The sequence below is a fragment of the Mizuhopecten yessoensis genome, unplaced genomic scaffold (genome assembly GCF_002113885.1).
Source record: "Mizuhopecten yessoensis strain PY_sf001 unplaced genomic scaffold, ASM211388v2 scaffold11111, whole genome shotgun sequence".
Classification (NCBI taxonomy): Eukaryota; Metazoa; Mollusca; class Bivalvia; order Pectinida; family Pectinidae; genus Mizuhopecten; species Mizuhopecten yessoensis.
The window spans coordinates 250,759-265,390 of NW_018408885.1; the positions used below are offsets into that span (position 1 = coordinate 250,759).

The 14,632-nt window shown below is 35.1% G+C and overlaps 1 protein-coding gene across 3 annotated transcripts in view; it reads right to left on the reverse strand.

The window, feature by feature from the left end:
* Positions 1-2,246: 2,246 nt before the first annotated feature.
* LOC110466000 overlaps positions 2,247-14,632 on the reverse strand; it is a 47,467-nt gene continuing 35,081 nt past the window's right edge. For all 3 annotated transcript variants that reach the window (XM_021522232.1, XM_021522231.1, XM_021522233.1), the window contains exons 15-18: positions 13,400-13,550; positions 11,050-11,305; positions 10,309-10,405; positions 2,247-7,573 (exon numbers count right to left, since the gene is read on the reverse strand). In XM_021522232.1, the coding sequence (XP_021377907.1) occupies positions 7,246-7,573; positions 10,309-10,405; positions 11,050-11,305; positions 13,400-13,550 (832 nt within the window). In that variant the 3' untranslated portion in view covers positions 2,247-7,245. The remainder of the gene's footprint in view (positions 7,574-10,308; positions 10,406-11,049; positions 11,306-13,399; positions 13,551-14,632) is intronic.

The window sequence follows — 14,632 nt, forward strand, 5'->3', positions numbered from 1 at the left end:
TTAGACCACAAAACTACAGTGTAACTGTAACTGACACTCGTAATTGTCTCTACACATTGTCTCGACAGTACTTCCTTTACATGACCGATTTACCGGTACTCTGATATAGTCTTCATTTACATGTACATTATCGGCAGTGGGGGTAATGGCACCAACTCGTCTTTACTGCTCGAGTATTCTTCCTTTATGTAACCGACACCAGTTGTATGGGCAACAATACGTCTCCACAGCTCGGTTTAAGTCAACGACTGGTTTACCCTGTCAGAATAATGTGAATGGATAAAGTACTGTGCTGGGTCCTTGAAGTATGAAATTCAGTGAGGTGCCACTCTAAAGCCGGTACCATATCAGCGCTATCACAAGGAGGCATATACACCAACATACTACCCCCAGCATACCGCATGCTTACATTACAATTGTGGTGGCACGTCCATAACTGGCTTTAACTGTTTATAGGCCATTAGCCCTAGAAACCAAACAACCATATTCTCCTTTTAGATAACTAACAGTATACGCTAATGCACTAACACGCCTTCATAGTTGTAACTTTCTCTCTGATGTAATCGACAGCAGAAGATGTCTCTACACTATAATCTAGTATGCTGCCTTTGTATAACCGGCAGTAGATGCCTAGACACTCAACTTATTTATACAGTTCTAATGCTCTTGTGTTTGTAATGAGCGGTAGAGACCTTGACATAATGCATCTAGTCTCTACCATTCTACGAGTAACGCTTTGTCTCCTCAGCTCTTGTTCAATATGTCTCCTATCTATAACCCCGGTCTAGCTACCACCTTCTCTCTTACACTAGCCCGTCTCTCTAGTTCTAGTGCTCTGTCCCCCTATAACCGATACGAAAGCAGAAACAACTTATTTCTGCGTTTCTTCTCTGTTTCATTTCCCCTTAGGGTGCAAGAAACAAGAAGAACCGTTGCCGATTCCCAAAGTGACATCTTCAAACTTTGACAAACATCACTGTGTGAAATACAACAAATGTTAGAATACACTATCTCACCGACAGAACTGAAACTCCGCTAGGCATTTAACAAGTGACATCAACACAGCTCTACCGTGTCATTATTGCCTCATATTATGTCACCAGTACTAAGAATAATGGACCCAAACTATACAATATATTGACTTATAAAACTAAATTTCAAACTCATCAGACAGAAATATACTAGTATTCAAACTGATGAAAGGAAAACCAGTCCATGGAATCTTGTTCTTACAGATGAAGTAGACGAATGGAGTAATCTATGAATGTTCACCAATTCTATAAAGTCTCATATTGTTTTCCTCTGTTATGAGTTGTCAGGACGACATTGTAAATCTCAATCTGCAGCATTTGTTTTTATTATAGTCTCTCTCGTGTATGGTCTCTGATATCTATAAAGCAATATTTGTTTTTATTATAGTCTCTCTCGTGTATGGTCTCTGCTATCTATAAAGCAGTATTTGTTTTTATTATAGTCTATTTCCTGTATGGTCTCTGATATCTATAAAGCAGTATTTGTTTTTATTATAGTCCCTCTCGTGTATGGTCACTGATATCTATAAAGCAGTAGTTTCTCAATTGAGCTGACTCGCTTTGCTCTATTCAATATATCTTCTTTCAGAATCAACACAAAGCTATTTTATTTCATACATTGCATCTTTTAAATGTTTTGATTATAAAAAAAAAATGATTATTAAAATTCGCTAGCTCCACGCGAACTAAATTGTCTCTAGGTAAGCTTGTTATAGCATTATCATCAATTACTAAAAAATGCTGATTAATTGATAACTATACTGATTAATTGATAACTATACTCAGATATATTTCTTTATTAAAAAACGAACAGATTAACATCCGAGTTATATTGAAATTCAGAAGTTATGTTCGATATGACCGGATATGTTCTTTGATCAAAAGTATTTTTTTCTACATAGCAATAAGTTGTCACAAGATACATATATATACATATGTTGTTTGTCATAAAAGTATCAATGAAAATATGTTATTTTAAATAGCGATAAGTAAACTGCCGAGTTTGTATCTGTATCGTTATCTAAATCATATTTTGCAAACAACAGATATCTAAAACTATTGGTCCTGCAAATACGGATTTCTACGAAAATATGTCCGACATCGACTCGGCGACAAAAGGAGCAGGCTATTGTATTTCATGAATGTACTGGACTTCTCGTCGGCTGCGATCGTTTTCACTCCCGATTTTCAAAAAAATAGAAAAATAACATATAGTCAAGTTTCAAACATTTTATTTAGCTTTACTCTTACAATTCATTTATAAATAGATCACATGGTGATAATGTACATGATTCAAAGCTTTAACAGCAACATCATAACATATGTCTGCGCTAACAGGCCGACTACAACTGTACAAACTGTCGTACGGCAGCCCAACACTGGCACAACAATGTAAACTACGACAGCAGTGAGCTGCCAGAAAGGACGGCATCAATTACTTTGGCGCACAAGTGGACAAGTATAGGACCGTGGGTTGGACCAAGGTAGGGCGCATTTATGTACATGGATACTATACTGGCCATGTATATAACATAACTTGTTAAGTACAATAATGTGTATTTCGTAATGTCTTTCTTTCTCTCCCACTCACACTTACCATCACGCACACAGGCACACATTGAATATAAATATGTGAACTTATGCTGTATTGCAGCATTTACATGACACACAAGTCAGTACATTTTTATAAATCATAGGAAGAATAACAACTGGTATTGGAATTCGTTGGAAAGGGGTTGAGAGTGGGAGCAGGTTATAAAAACTAACAAAACATATCAAACAATTTGTGGAAAACTCAAAAGAAGTATTTTTTTTTCGTTTTTGTTTTGTTTTAAATAATCCTCTTCTCACCAAATATAAAACTAAGAGCTTAAAGAAACAATTTTTATATCACATATATTTAAGATAGATTTAACTTGCAGACCTTTATGCTAATACTTTGTTCTTGAATTATATACCAGATAAGATGGAGCCTATATTACTTACATTGCATGTGCATTGGTATTTGTATGTCTTTGTTTATGTTTGTTTTTAATTAGGTATGGTTCTACTGCTGGGGATATCTAATTTAATACAGAAGTACACCAACCGTTTAAATTGCATTTACAGTGCGTGATACAAGAACTGGAAAGTGAACCAACTTTTGTATGACGTCATTCACTCGATGTATTTTGCCGAAGGAAAAAAAAAGGGATATTTATTTAAAGAGGGAGAAGATAGTACCTACAGACACAATAATAATTAAAGATAATTTCGCCGCAGACATCTTAACATATGGTGAAGCCACTGACTCACCTCTACAGTATACCCCCAGCACACTTACACACGAGTCCGAGAAATAAAGTACGGGGAAGCAACACTTAACCACTGCAAATAGACTGACTCATTGTGCTAAATCTTATGACAGTGTTCATCAATTAACTCTAAAAACAAAGAGAGTGCACCACTTTAGTGATAAAGGTCCCTTTCATCTTTACAATCCCTGAATTCTGTGTCATGTATACATTAATACTATCTCTTCATCTAACGTTAAAGCTCAAATCATTTTGAGGAGAAAAAAAGCCTTTTACACAACATGCGACTGAAAGAGTAAAATGGTTCAGATTGTGGAAACTGATAAAAATGATTTACACACGCTGTGAATTGATAATTAAGTATCTTCTTGTTCTATTTCCTTAGAAACTATTGTCAGATTAAGAACGTAAACTTGAATCATGAGTGAAGGAACACAGTCTTTATGGCATGAGTATATTCGTATAAAAAATATTCCACGTCTAGGTAATGGTTGTGCAATTAAGGTATTCCGATATCCAACACGAGGGCAAACCAATTATTGATTGAATATATACCAGGCTGGGGTTTTATCAGTTTTGAAATTGCTTTTCTTTAAGATGATTAATTTTATTTGAAAACCATAGTTGAAAGACAGCGATACTGTTGATTGCTGTCATGCCGAAGAAAATATTAAAGACTCAGAGATAATTTGTTGAACATAATAATGAAAGTATTTGACGTTGCATACTCGTGCTACAAGTCATCATTAATTACTTCTGGACATTTTCCAAGGAAATAACTAACATATTAGCAACTTTTACCACAACAGCTTATCACGAATTGCTCTACTCCCATTTAACCATTTAATTATTTGAAATATAAAATTTCACCAGATAAATGGATAGTATTTTGAGAACTTTGGCAACAATGTCTAAGGAAAGTGATAAGAGGAATTACTATGTTAGTAGATTTTATGAGCTATTAAAATTTTAAGAATATACAACATATTTCTACAAGATATCAAGTGTCTCAAGGATAATGGACGTTAATGTGGAAAGGACCCCCTGGAACGAAACAGCGGCAGCCCGTGTTGCGATTGTGATAATAAAAATGAATGCTCATATGTACATAACTGGATTATACGATTCTTATCTGTTACTTGTGCGCTGCATAAACAAAATCATTTTCCTTTAAATTGTGTTTCATTCATAAACAACTTTCATTCCGTATATGACAGTATTTTAATTATAAAGTTAATCATGTTAAAACCATTGTATGTGTGAAATATACACGATTAGTATATATTAAAATACATTTGCATACAATTTATTTATCATAACAATGATGGAACCTGTCTGTTCTATCCTCTTGTTTCGGAGTTATGTGCTTTGTTCATAGAAAACTTCAGTCAGCCTTGTACATTGCATTGTGAATGTCTATATAAAAAAAGTAAAATTAAATGTCTATTTGTTTTATTATCTTAATTAGATATAGTTTTAACTTTATTATATTTATCCTTTTCAAAATCCAGAGAGGCACCAAGATACCACAAAAAAAGGAATGGTCTAGATATAGCAGTTGCCGAAACTTTTTTTAACGATTGCTGTTTTTGAAATTGTACGCAAAATCACATTTTTACTTTATTTATAAAATCCAAAAAGGATGTAGTAACTTTAACTATGATTAAAAAACATGTCAATTGAAAAACAGACAACTATGAACTTCTGGCATGCCATAAGAGACGAAAGACAATTAAAAGTAGTACACTGTGTCTTGAATATCCATGTGTAACGCTTGTGGTTTAGTATTTACAAAATAAATTACGAAACGTACATTGCAACTACCATGATGGATTAAGATGGCTACAGAGTACTGTTTGATATAGATAAAACTCATTCATTTTGCCATTTTAATCATGATACTTAAGACGTCATTAAATGAAATCTACCTGAGTTTGCAAAATAAATATCCATCAAATATATACATATAGTGTCAACATAAAATAACATGGACATAACAATATTCGCAGAAATGTACAATCTAACAACAAATAAAACATCACCATTATCCTTAAAAATACTACCATAATAAGTCTACAGAACAAACTCTACCTCAGATGTACTTACGTGACAATTACGAAATTACCTGTTAAAAATATTTCTTAATATATATTTGGAAAATGAAAAAGATATTGTAAGTGACATTTTACTTTTTGTATATCTATGTACTTTAAAACGCTTAAGAGTGGCTTAGTCTAGCTAGATAGAGCGCAATATCAAACTTGTATATTATGATTATTTTTCTTCTTCAAGTTTGAATAAATAATCAAACCAGGACAATCGTTTGTAGAAGCTTCAAGCAAAGATAAATTTCTATCTGACGTCAACATTTAAGGACCAGCCTTTAATACGCTACAACTGTCAGTAGGACATTGTAACAGACAAACAGAAAAATAGGAATGCCCGTATATAAGCATTCTAAAAGTATGTTTAAGTACAATAGTTAGTTAATATGCCAAATATTTCAAAAGAGTATTTTGTTAAAATGTTTATTAACAAAAGTTTCTTGTTTGAAATTTACATTACACACTGCACGGGATGTCTAATCACGCGCCATAATTTGGTGCAAAATGTGATAAAAGCTGTGCCATTTCATAATCATTTTCATTTACATAGCTTCCATGTAAAAAATTACATCGCCATGACAAATGGAGCAGAGTGGTTGAGGATTCCAGCTCCCCAAGACCCCTTTGAATTCGGTAATTAGCATAACGGAGAAACTCTTAGCTGAACAGTGCATCAAAGTCAAATTATACCTAAATTACGACACGGAATAACTGATAAAGGACGCGAGAATCCTAGATACAAATAATGTTCACAAGAAAATGACAATAAAGACAAAAAAAACTTAAAAGAAATTCATTGCAACCGTTCCTTTGCCAATTTCTTTGTTTACCTGAAAAAAGCTTTCTTGTTTTAATGACAGAGGAATAATTAGGAGCTACCAAAAAACAGCCCATTCTCACGAAAAAGAGAAAAACATGAAAGACTGCCACAGCAAAGACACTGGTTAATTCTATACATTTCCTTTAACTGATCAGTTCTGCTTACACATAATATGGACAAATGATAATTTTATGTAATGAGTTATTGCTTAAACAAGTGCACTTACCCAGCATTGTGCGCGTTTTACATCAGTTTCCTCCCATCAATTAAAACAATACATAATAATCAACATCATCTTTCAGTGGTCTGAACACTACTTGAAAAACAATTAGTGCTTTTTCTTATGTGTCCATTGCACAGACTAGCACGATCAACAAAGATAGCACAAAGGTAATGGTCCAACATGAGACATGTTTCTGCCCTCACAACACTGCCAACTTTAAATTGACACTTAAATAGATGTGTCCTTCTGATTGATGTTATTCCCTGCTTTCCCACGGTGGTCCAACAACGCATCACTAGCGGACACCTGCCTGGTGCATTTTGGCTTACACAGTTGAACTCTCAACATCGGCTTTTTTGTAAGAATATGAATTATTCGGAAAGAAAGTTTTAAACACTGAATTTAACTTCGTTTGTGTCATGGCGCATGGATTACAAATTACTTTTGTATTGTTTTGATCCCACACAGCCTGTTTGAATGTGTCTTCTCACTGTTTCTATCTGGAGGTTACAACCCTTCATGCACACTTGTAATCATAACTTAATTTTATCACATTTTGTTTTGCAAGACCGACCCTCCTATTCAAAGTCGTTTTTCTTTGAGTCAGGTCAATGCTATTTGAGCTTAATCAAACTCTTTCTTCAGTGCACACATGTCACTCGTTGTTTTAAATTGTATTCTGAGGAAAAACTGTTTGAATCCCAAATTCTTTTGCGGGTGTGGCCACTTTGTTCTATGGTGAAAACTGGGTCCATTAACAAATATTAACCACTCAGGACATTGTCTCCTCATCCCGACCCCGAATCAGCCACTCCGTTGACTTCTCCACACCCACAACTCCTGTGGGGGATTCTGGAGAAGGTAATGATATTGTCACTGATTTTTGCGGTTGTGTTGGCCGCCCAGTTAACAGGGAAATGGTGTCATTTTCTGATTTAGGTAAACTACTACTCTCTGACGTGGATATAGGCACGTCAATATTCTCTAGCTCCAGGTAGTCACGGTCCCTACTCAGGAGTTGTTCTATCTCCACACGAAGACCTGAAAATGTCTGCCTGTCTGAAGGGGACTCCATCCAACAGCGACGTATAATAGCGTATCTAAAAGTCAAAAGAAATACGGTTACTAGTAAAACACGTTCTTTATAGGCATACAATTTACAAAATACGCGTTTGATATCGTGAGCAGTCAGCTGTTTGAGTATGATACAAGATACATGTTTTCAACCACATAAACAAAGAAATCAGTCATTAGTATTTCGCTACTATTTAATAATAAACCAAGATGACACTAAGCACATGAATATTTCTTCGTGAAATGTTTCATCGAGTGTTCAGAAAGGAAGGAGGAACCTTCTAGCTGATTGTATAAAACGGTTTAAATAATATTCTAAACAAAACATAGAAACAGGTGTTTTGGAAAAAGAATAATCATATTTTCTTTAAATATTTTATTTTCCAGTAAGTCCAGGCTTTTTTATTTGGGTGGTCCCTTTTACATAAAATTTGATAAAACTTTAACAATAACTACCACGAGAGAGACGTTTTATGCTTTATTACAAAACAGATTACAATGTAATGGTGAAGTTTTGGTTAAAAAAAGAAAGGGTGGTAGGAGTGAGCAGTAGAATTTAACACATGAGCCTGCCATAACGCAGGTACTACCGGCTAGAGTTTCTTTGAAGTACCGGTCTGGTGTCATTACTAAAATTCTGGCAAGCCATCAATTTTTATCAAATAGAAGAAATATTTGGAAGATTTCCAACAGAAATACATATTCTATTCATCACGAGATAATTTCAAATGAGTTTGAACTTATATAGACTAGAAATAGTATATGTATATATCTATATTGATAATTTGTCTGGTTCTCTTTCTGCGGTTTTAAGAGATGGCAGTGAAATAAGGTTTAGCCTAGGCGATAACACAAACATATCAGAAAGTATGAAAGGCTTACAAGAACAACATTCATTCCTTTTATTGTATTTTACTGCAAAAGAAGAAATTCTCTTATGTGGAAATGGTCGCGTTGTGACTCTCCTTATTTAACTGACGTCGGACGTATGCACATGTAAAGGTTTGATGCTACCTTAACTCCGGTATATATAATCGAAAACTGCATTTAAACTAATATTGAATAAAAGCAGCCTATATGCAGTGGCTATAACTCATTCTATGGGTATGACTTAACTTCCCACTGACTGCATCTTGTTAATTTATAATTTATTCTTACACAATAAATGTTTGACCATTCATGGTGCAGTTTGCTTTTGTTAACGCGACGATAGGCAACCCCGCTAGAAGTTGCAATTGATTTAACGCCAAACACAATTAATTCGTGAACATTTTTCACTGAAAGTATCAGTAATGAAATCGGGTACCAGTAACCGTAATCAGTACGAACCAAGACTTAGTATGACTAAATATGCTTCATGTAGACCAATTCAAGTATATAAATGACCCGAGACTGTACACTTACTCATTTCATTCGTGTACAGCTATATTCGTAACGACAATGGTTCGGTTCTAATACTATAAATAAATATTATTATTTGATATATTTTTTTACAACATGTCAGCAACTATAGGTGTTACATCAACGTGTCAGTGTAGTCTGTTAACCATTGGTTGTAGTTGCAAAGCGAAAATGATACTCATAAAAAAAAGTGCTAGTACCGTTTATGTCTCTTGTAACAATTTTATGTTCAATACCAAATGGGTCAGGGTCGACAAGAATAAGACATCTGGGTATCAGTTAGACTTGGTACTGTTCCCTGTATGGCGGCAATGATGCATGGGTATCTATAGGAGGTAATATTCGACACTGACACTAACAAACACCTGCCAGAGATAGAATGTTACCGTGACAACAGCTGCCAATGTTTGAATAGGTGGAGTAGTGTATATTGGGCATTATCTTAATCTAAAGACGATTTAGATAATTTTTGAAAGGATTTATTTGCTGGTGTTATGGGTATTGGTGTAAGATGGAGCCGATCAAATGATATGTTCTCCATGGTTATTGCTGACAGGTCTCTGCCAAATCAGCATCTCCATCTACCATATAAACCTTGGGTTGCACAGTTGTTCACAAAGTATCAAATACACAAGTTTAATTTGTTTATTCTTCTGTTCTTTTTTTTGGGATTTCGATCTTGATAATCTGAAGAATGTACACGGTCAGATTTAGAGTAATCATTATAATGCCGTAAACATCAAGGTCTTTTTAGAAACAGTCGTCAGAAAGACTTCAAAACGAACGAAAAGTAATTCATGTTTTTTTGCATTTAACTCTAAACATAAGTCTAAACATTTTCTTTGCTTCACAACTTCCCTACGCTCATCTGTAAGTCTTGGATAGAGAATAGTCCAATGATGGTTAAGTTATAAGCTCAAGTGGCGATACATTTAGCTGGAAGTGAATCCTTTTCAACTGTACACGATTACTTAATGGGCGGCTAAAACGCAAGCACAGAAATTGGTTGCCTGGTTGACGCTCAACAGTTAAACAATATTGCTACATTATCCATTATAAGATAAGTGTTATTACACATAATAATTCATCCTTATTTTCTCAGTGTTTTTACCGACACTATCATGATAGCTCAGCATCGTTTGTACATCTCCTATGTTATATTTCATTTCCACTGGTACAGATGCTGCAAATGCAGGATTCCTTAAACTACAAACTTACTCCTTTGTTTAACACCGCATCATGGTGAATCCCCGAGAATATATTGTAATGCAAAACTAAGCCAAAAGTGTCAAGACTCGACTTGTATACAACACACGAATTCAGGCCTAGCATTGAAGTTTATTTGACAGGTTATACTTACAATTCTTTTGAGCAATTGCTTGGCTTTTCCATGCGGTAACCGTTCGCCAGGACATAGTACAGATCTGCCAGTGCTATGTTTGTGTAAGGTGAACCACCTATTGGATGAAACAGAAACAATTAAGAAATCAGTAGTGGCATATCACTTAGCTCTCCTTTTTCTTTCTCTCTCCCCTAAACTCTACAAAGTCGCATGCAATTACGATAATCTGCAGACAGATGCAACAAGCTTGGTTTTAAATCTCTATTTTTATAATGCAACTGTCTGGTTACATGCCAACAAAAAATACTTAAAGGTAAGTTACACCTCTTTCCTTGTTAACCTACATTTTTTGTCAGTTTGAAGCCAGTTTCTTTTCATATTTTAGTACAATAAAAATATATTTAGACATGCTTTCTACATAAAAATGTCGAAAACGTTTATGTTAAAAGTGCAAGGTTTGAGTTATCAGCTGAATGCTACCTTTTTTACGGTTTTCGTTGATATTTTTTCTACGGAGCAAAAACAAGATAATCTCGTTCTTGTATTGCGCTTATCTACCAATGGAATATCCTTGGTGATACACATTTTTAATAATGCGTAAAGATTAAATAAATGGCTGTATTCTTAAGTAAAGTTTCACTAGTTGATAAATTAATACATAGATTAACAGGTACCAATAATGATTAGCAGGAACAAATATTAGCATGGCATACGTTTTTTCAATAACTCCTTATGACAGAGTTACACAGCGGCACATACCCATTGTGACGATCTCCCAAAGAAGTATACCAAACGACCAGACATCACTCTGAGTGGTAAAGATTCGGTCCCTCAAAGACTCTATGGCCATCCACTTGAGTGGAAGCTTTCCACTGGTCACTTTGTGATATTGATTGTCATTGTAGATGTCTCGAGACAGACCAAAGTCACACACCTTGACTACCTTATTATAGTCCAGTAAAATGTTTCTGGCTGCCAAATCACGATGGACGTATTTCTTTTCAGATAAATATTCCTGCAAGATAAAATAGGGTATAGCAGTTAGTATCATGCAGTTATCATCCCAACAAAGAGAGTCGTGAAGTTAATTTTCATTTACAGAGGAAGTAACATGTAGAGTGTGGCCTATTGTCTAAATGATTATGGGTTTACTATCCGTGGACTACGGTAATTCAATACATTTAGGAGAAGGATGCCTACGATAGATTAAAACGTCTACAACAAAAATATACTTCATGATATCTGTCTTTCCTAAGTTAATCCTTAACAACTTCAAATGATGCAACGCCCGTAATTATTGACCCTAGCTTCCACTCTGATACCGATAATGAGGCGAGCATGCAATGGATATCTTAATGCATATAAAAGTAGGTAGTAGTGCCAAACTTGCTGAACCTCTCAGATAGTTGTGTGTAACATCAATGGGTTGCATCTATTTTTTAACCTACACCTGTCATTTTTTTTAAAGGTGTGATTACACAAAAGCAATAAGTCTGAGGAAGCAGCAGATAGTCTTTGAACAAAACTATTGATTATGTTGTTTAATTACCCTTCTCTTTCTTTGTTTATTAACAAATGTCCATGTCATCAACCAAATTGCTTGGTTTATCGAAAAGCATGCTTGAACAATTAAACGTTTGTTTGAAAAAGTATCAAATGTTGACGAAAGATAAACCGGCACTCTATTGACAAACCAACGAATGATATATATAAAGCCCCTATATTCATATTTTTCGAACTCCCTCGGACAAATTACATCAGTTATATGCATATAGATGGCAGTTTCATTATGCATAGACATTTAGGAGGGGCTATTAAAAGACAAAAGTCTTTGAGAGTTTCAACTTTTAATATAAGACGTATGGTTGACTTTCCAAAAGGTTTTTAATCAGGCTTTTAGTTGTTTTCTCTTGTACAATGTTGTAGGCATGTTTATATCAGCAGTACGTCAATGACGAAATAAAAGTTCAGGTAAATTTTCGTTTTTGAACTGGAATGTTTGGTCGACTGTCTATAATCTTATCCACCGCTGCGAAATCTGTTAGATCAGGAATTGCACAAATAGTTAGCTGGATCCTATTTTCCTGTGGAACAATTTTTGAACCTTGGCCAAATATACAGGAAGTACCAAGCTAAATCTGTTTCAATTGATGAAAACGGCAATAAACGAAACCCTTATAAATGTAAACATGTCCGTATACTAGTATTTCTATATCCTTCCTGCTCATTTCAACCGATCTGAGTCATTAAACGCGTTAAAAATAGCAAGTTTTCTATGAGAGATTACCTTAGAATTGAAAAAGTCTGAACGCACCTAATAATCACAGGTAAAAACGATTTACAGGTGCAAACATTCACAAAAATGCTAGGCAAACTTTTGATTTATTTGATTTTTTTTCTGTTTTGAAAACTGTAAATCTTACACTGCCATCCACATGTGCCTTATAACATTGTATTTTTTTTTTACTTCTTAACAACTTTTTGTGTATCGAGCGAAAAACAAGTAACGTTGGCAATTACGTTGGACATAGATGGTGAAGCGAGTCTAGTTTGGCGGAGGAATGAGTAGGGCTGACATGCCTTACTCTCATGATTGATTTACCATTTGGTGAGATAATCCTAAGGCTACATAATCTCTCAAACAAAGAAAGTTAACAGCTTCTAAGTGATCCTCCAGCTGACTTTTAGTGAGCTGCAGTAAATCTAGATTGCACTGTTGGGACGGGAAGAGGATGTCTGTGAGTCTAGAAGGAGGGGACCCGTGCGTGTACTACAACTGGAGGAGGTCAAGCTCAGACGATGGGATTTAGAGGGATGGAGGGTGTGGTGAGGGAAACAAACTTTATGCACATGTTCATTCGATACTCAAGTATATAGCAGGTACTGCTTTGGTTGTTTAACCGACAGTAATATATCTTTAGTTATTTATGTTTCCAATACAAAGTTACACAAAAAGTAAAACATTTGCAACTAAGTTAAAAATAAGTGGCACACACAAATAATTATGGGATTATTCTGTTCGTAACATCTGCGTAGAAGATAGTTTTTTTTCCTTTTTGTTTTCAATTCCTATTTTAACTCTTTTTTTTGTTACAAAAAAAGTCCTTACCATTGCCATGGCAACTTGTCTAGCGAATGAAAGCATGTCTGCCGGAGTGATGACACCACTCTCGATTCCGCCGTTCACTCCGACGATCGAGTAGACAACCTCACTAGGGCGGCCAACACGCTTTTGCAGGTCACCTTCTAATCGACATTTCCTGAAAAAACAATAAGTGAACATATGATATCTATGTTGAATACTTAATTTATGTTCAGGATTTTCAAACTATCTTTATGTTGCCAACAGATAAAGCGGGTTGTACATCGGTCAGAGTATGTTCCTTTTGCCAATATGGTCGGGGCTCGACTCTTTGATCGGACAAGAAAAGGTGTCGTAACCTGACCGAGCGCGTGAGGTTTCACAGGGTACTTAGTTTCTTCCCACATTTAGACTCTTGATAGTTTTCAGTAGTGCAAAAAAAAGAGGAATCGATATCGAGTTGGCAAAACCTGTTTCAATATTTTCGTAAAATATATATTTGATGAACATCTCTACTAAACCATCGTTATTAAAACATAACTTTCTACACATCCTTTTTATGTTACATATTCACATAAACAGGTATCCCCCACAACGTTTCTTGTTGTACCCATTAATCTAGGTCACAAGAACTCTTCGTTGTGGACATTTACAGGCTGTAGCTGATGCCAATGTTTAACACAATAGCATACTAGCTGTACAAAGTTATGCTAATAGACAATTCTTCGATACAAAATACATCATTTTGCATACTTGAAATAATCTTTTTATTGTCTTGGCTAACTTTAGCATGAGGAAACCAATTACGTTATTTAGGAATTCAAAGCAAAAATAAGAACACTGGTCTGTAACGGTAAATCTTCTGTTGTTCTGCCCGACAGTTATGTATTGTGTCTATCCCTGCGTGGCAGTGAAGGCTCTGACAGAACTCATACACAGGTAGCAGTACAGGCAAGCAGTTATTTATACCTTTGTACATGGCACGTATATTGGAAATTACAGGAAACTCTTCAATATGCATATGCTGTGTCATCTGACACCATTGTGCATAGTAAGTCATTATAAAGTATACGTATGAGGAAACGGTCCGCTGACAAATAGAAAGATATGGTTCGAGGTACATGGAGTATATGTTATGAATTATGTAAACATAAAACATTCAATTCTTGTTTAACGTGATGTTGTATGAATCTAGGTAAATGCATATCCTGTATTCTAATATAACTACAACTGATAACTTATCGGCGTCAACACATAATG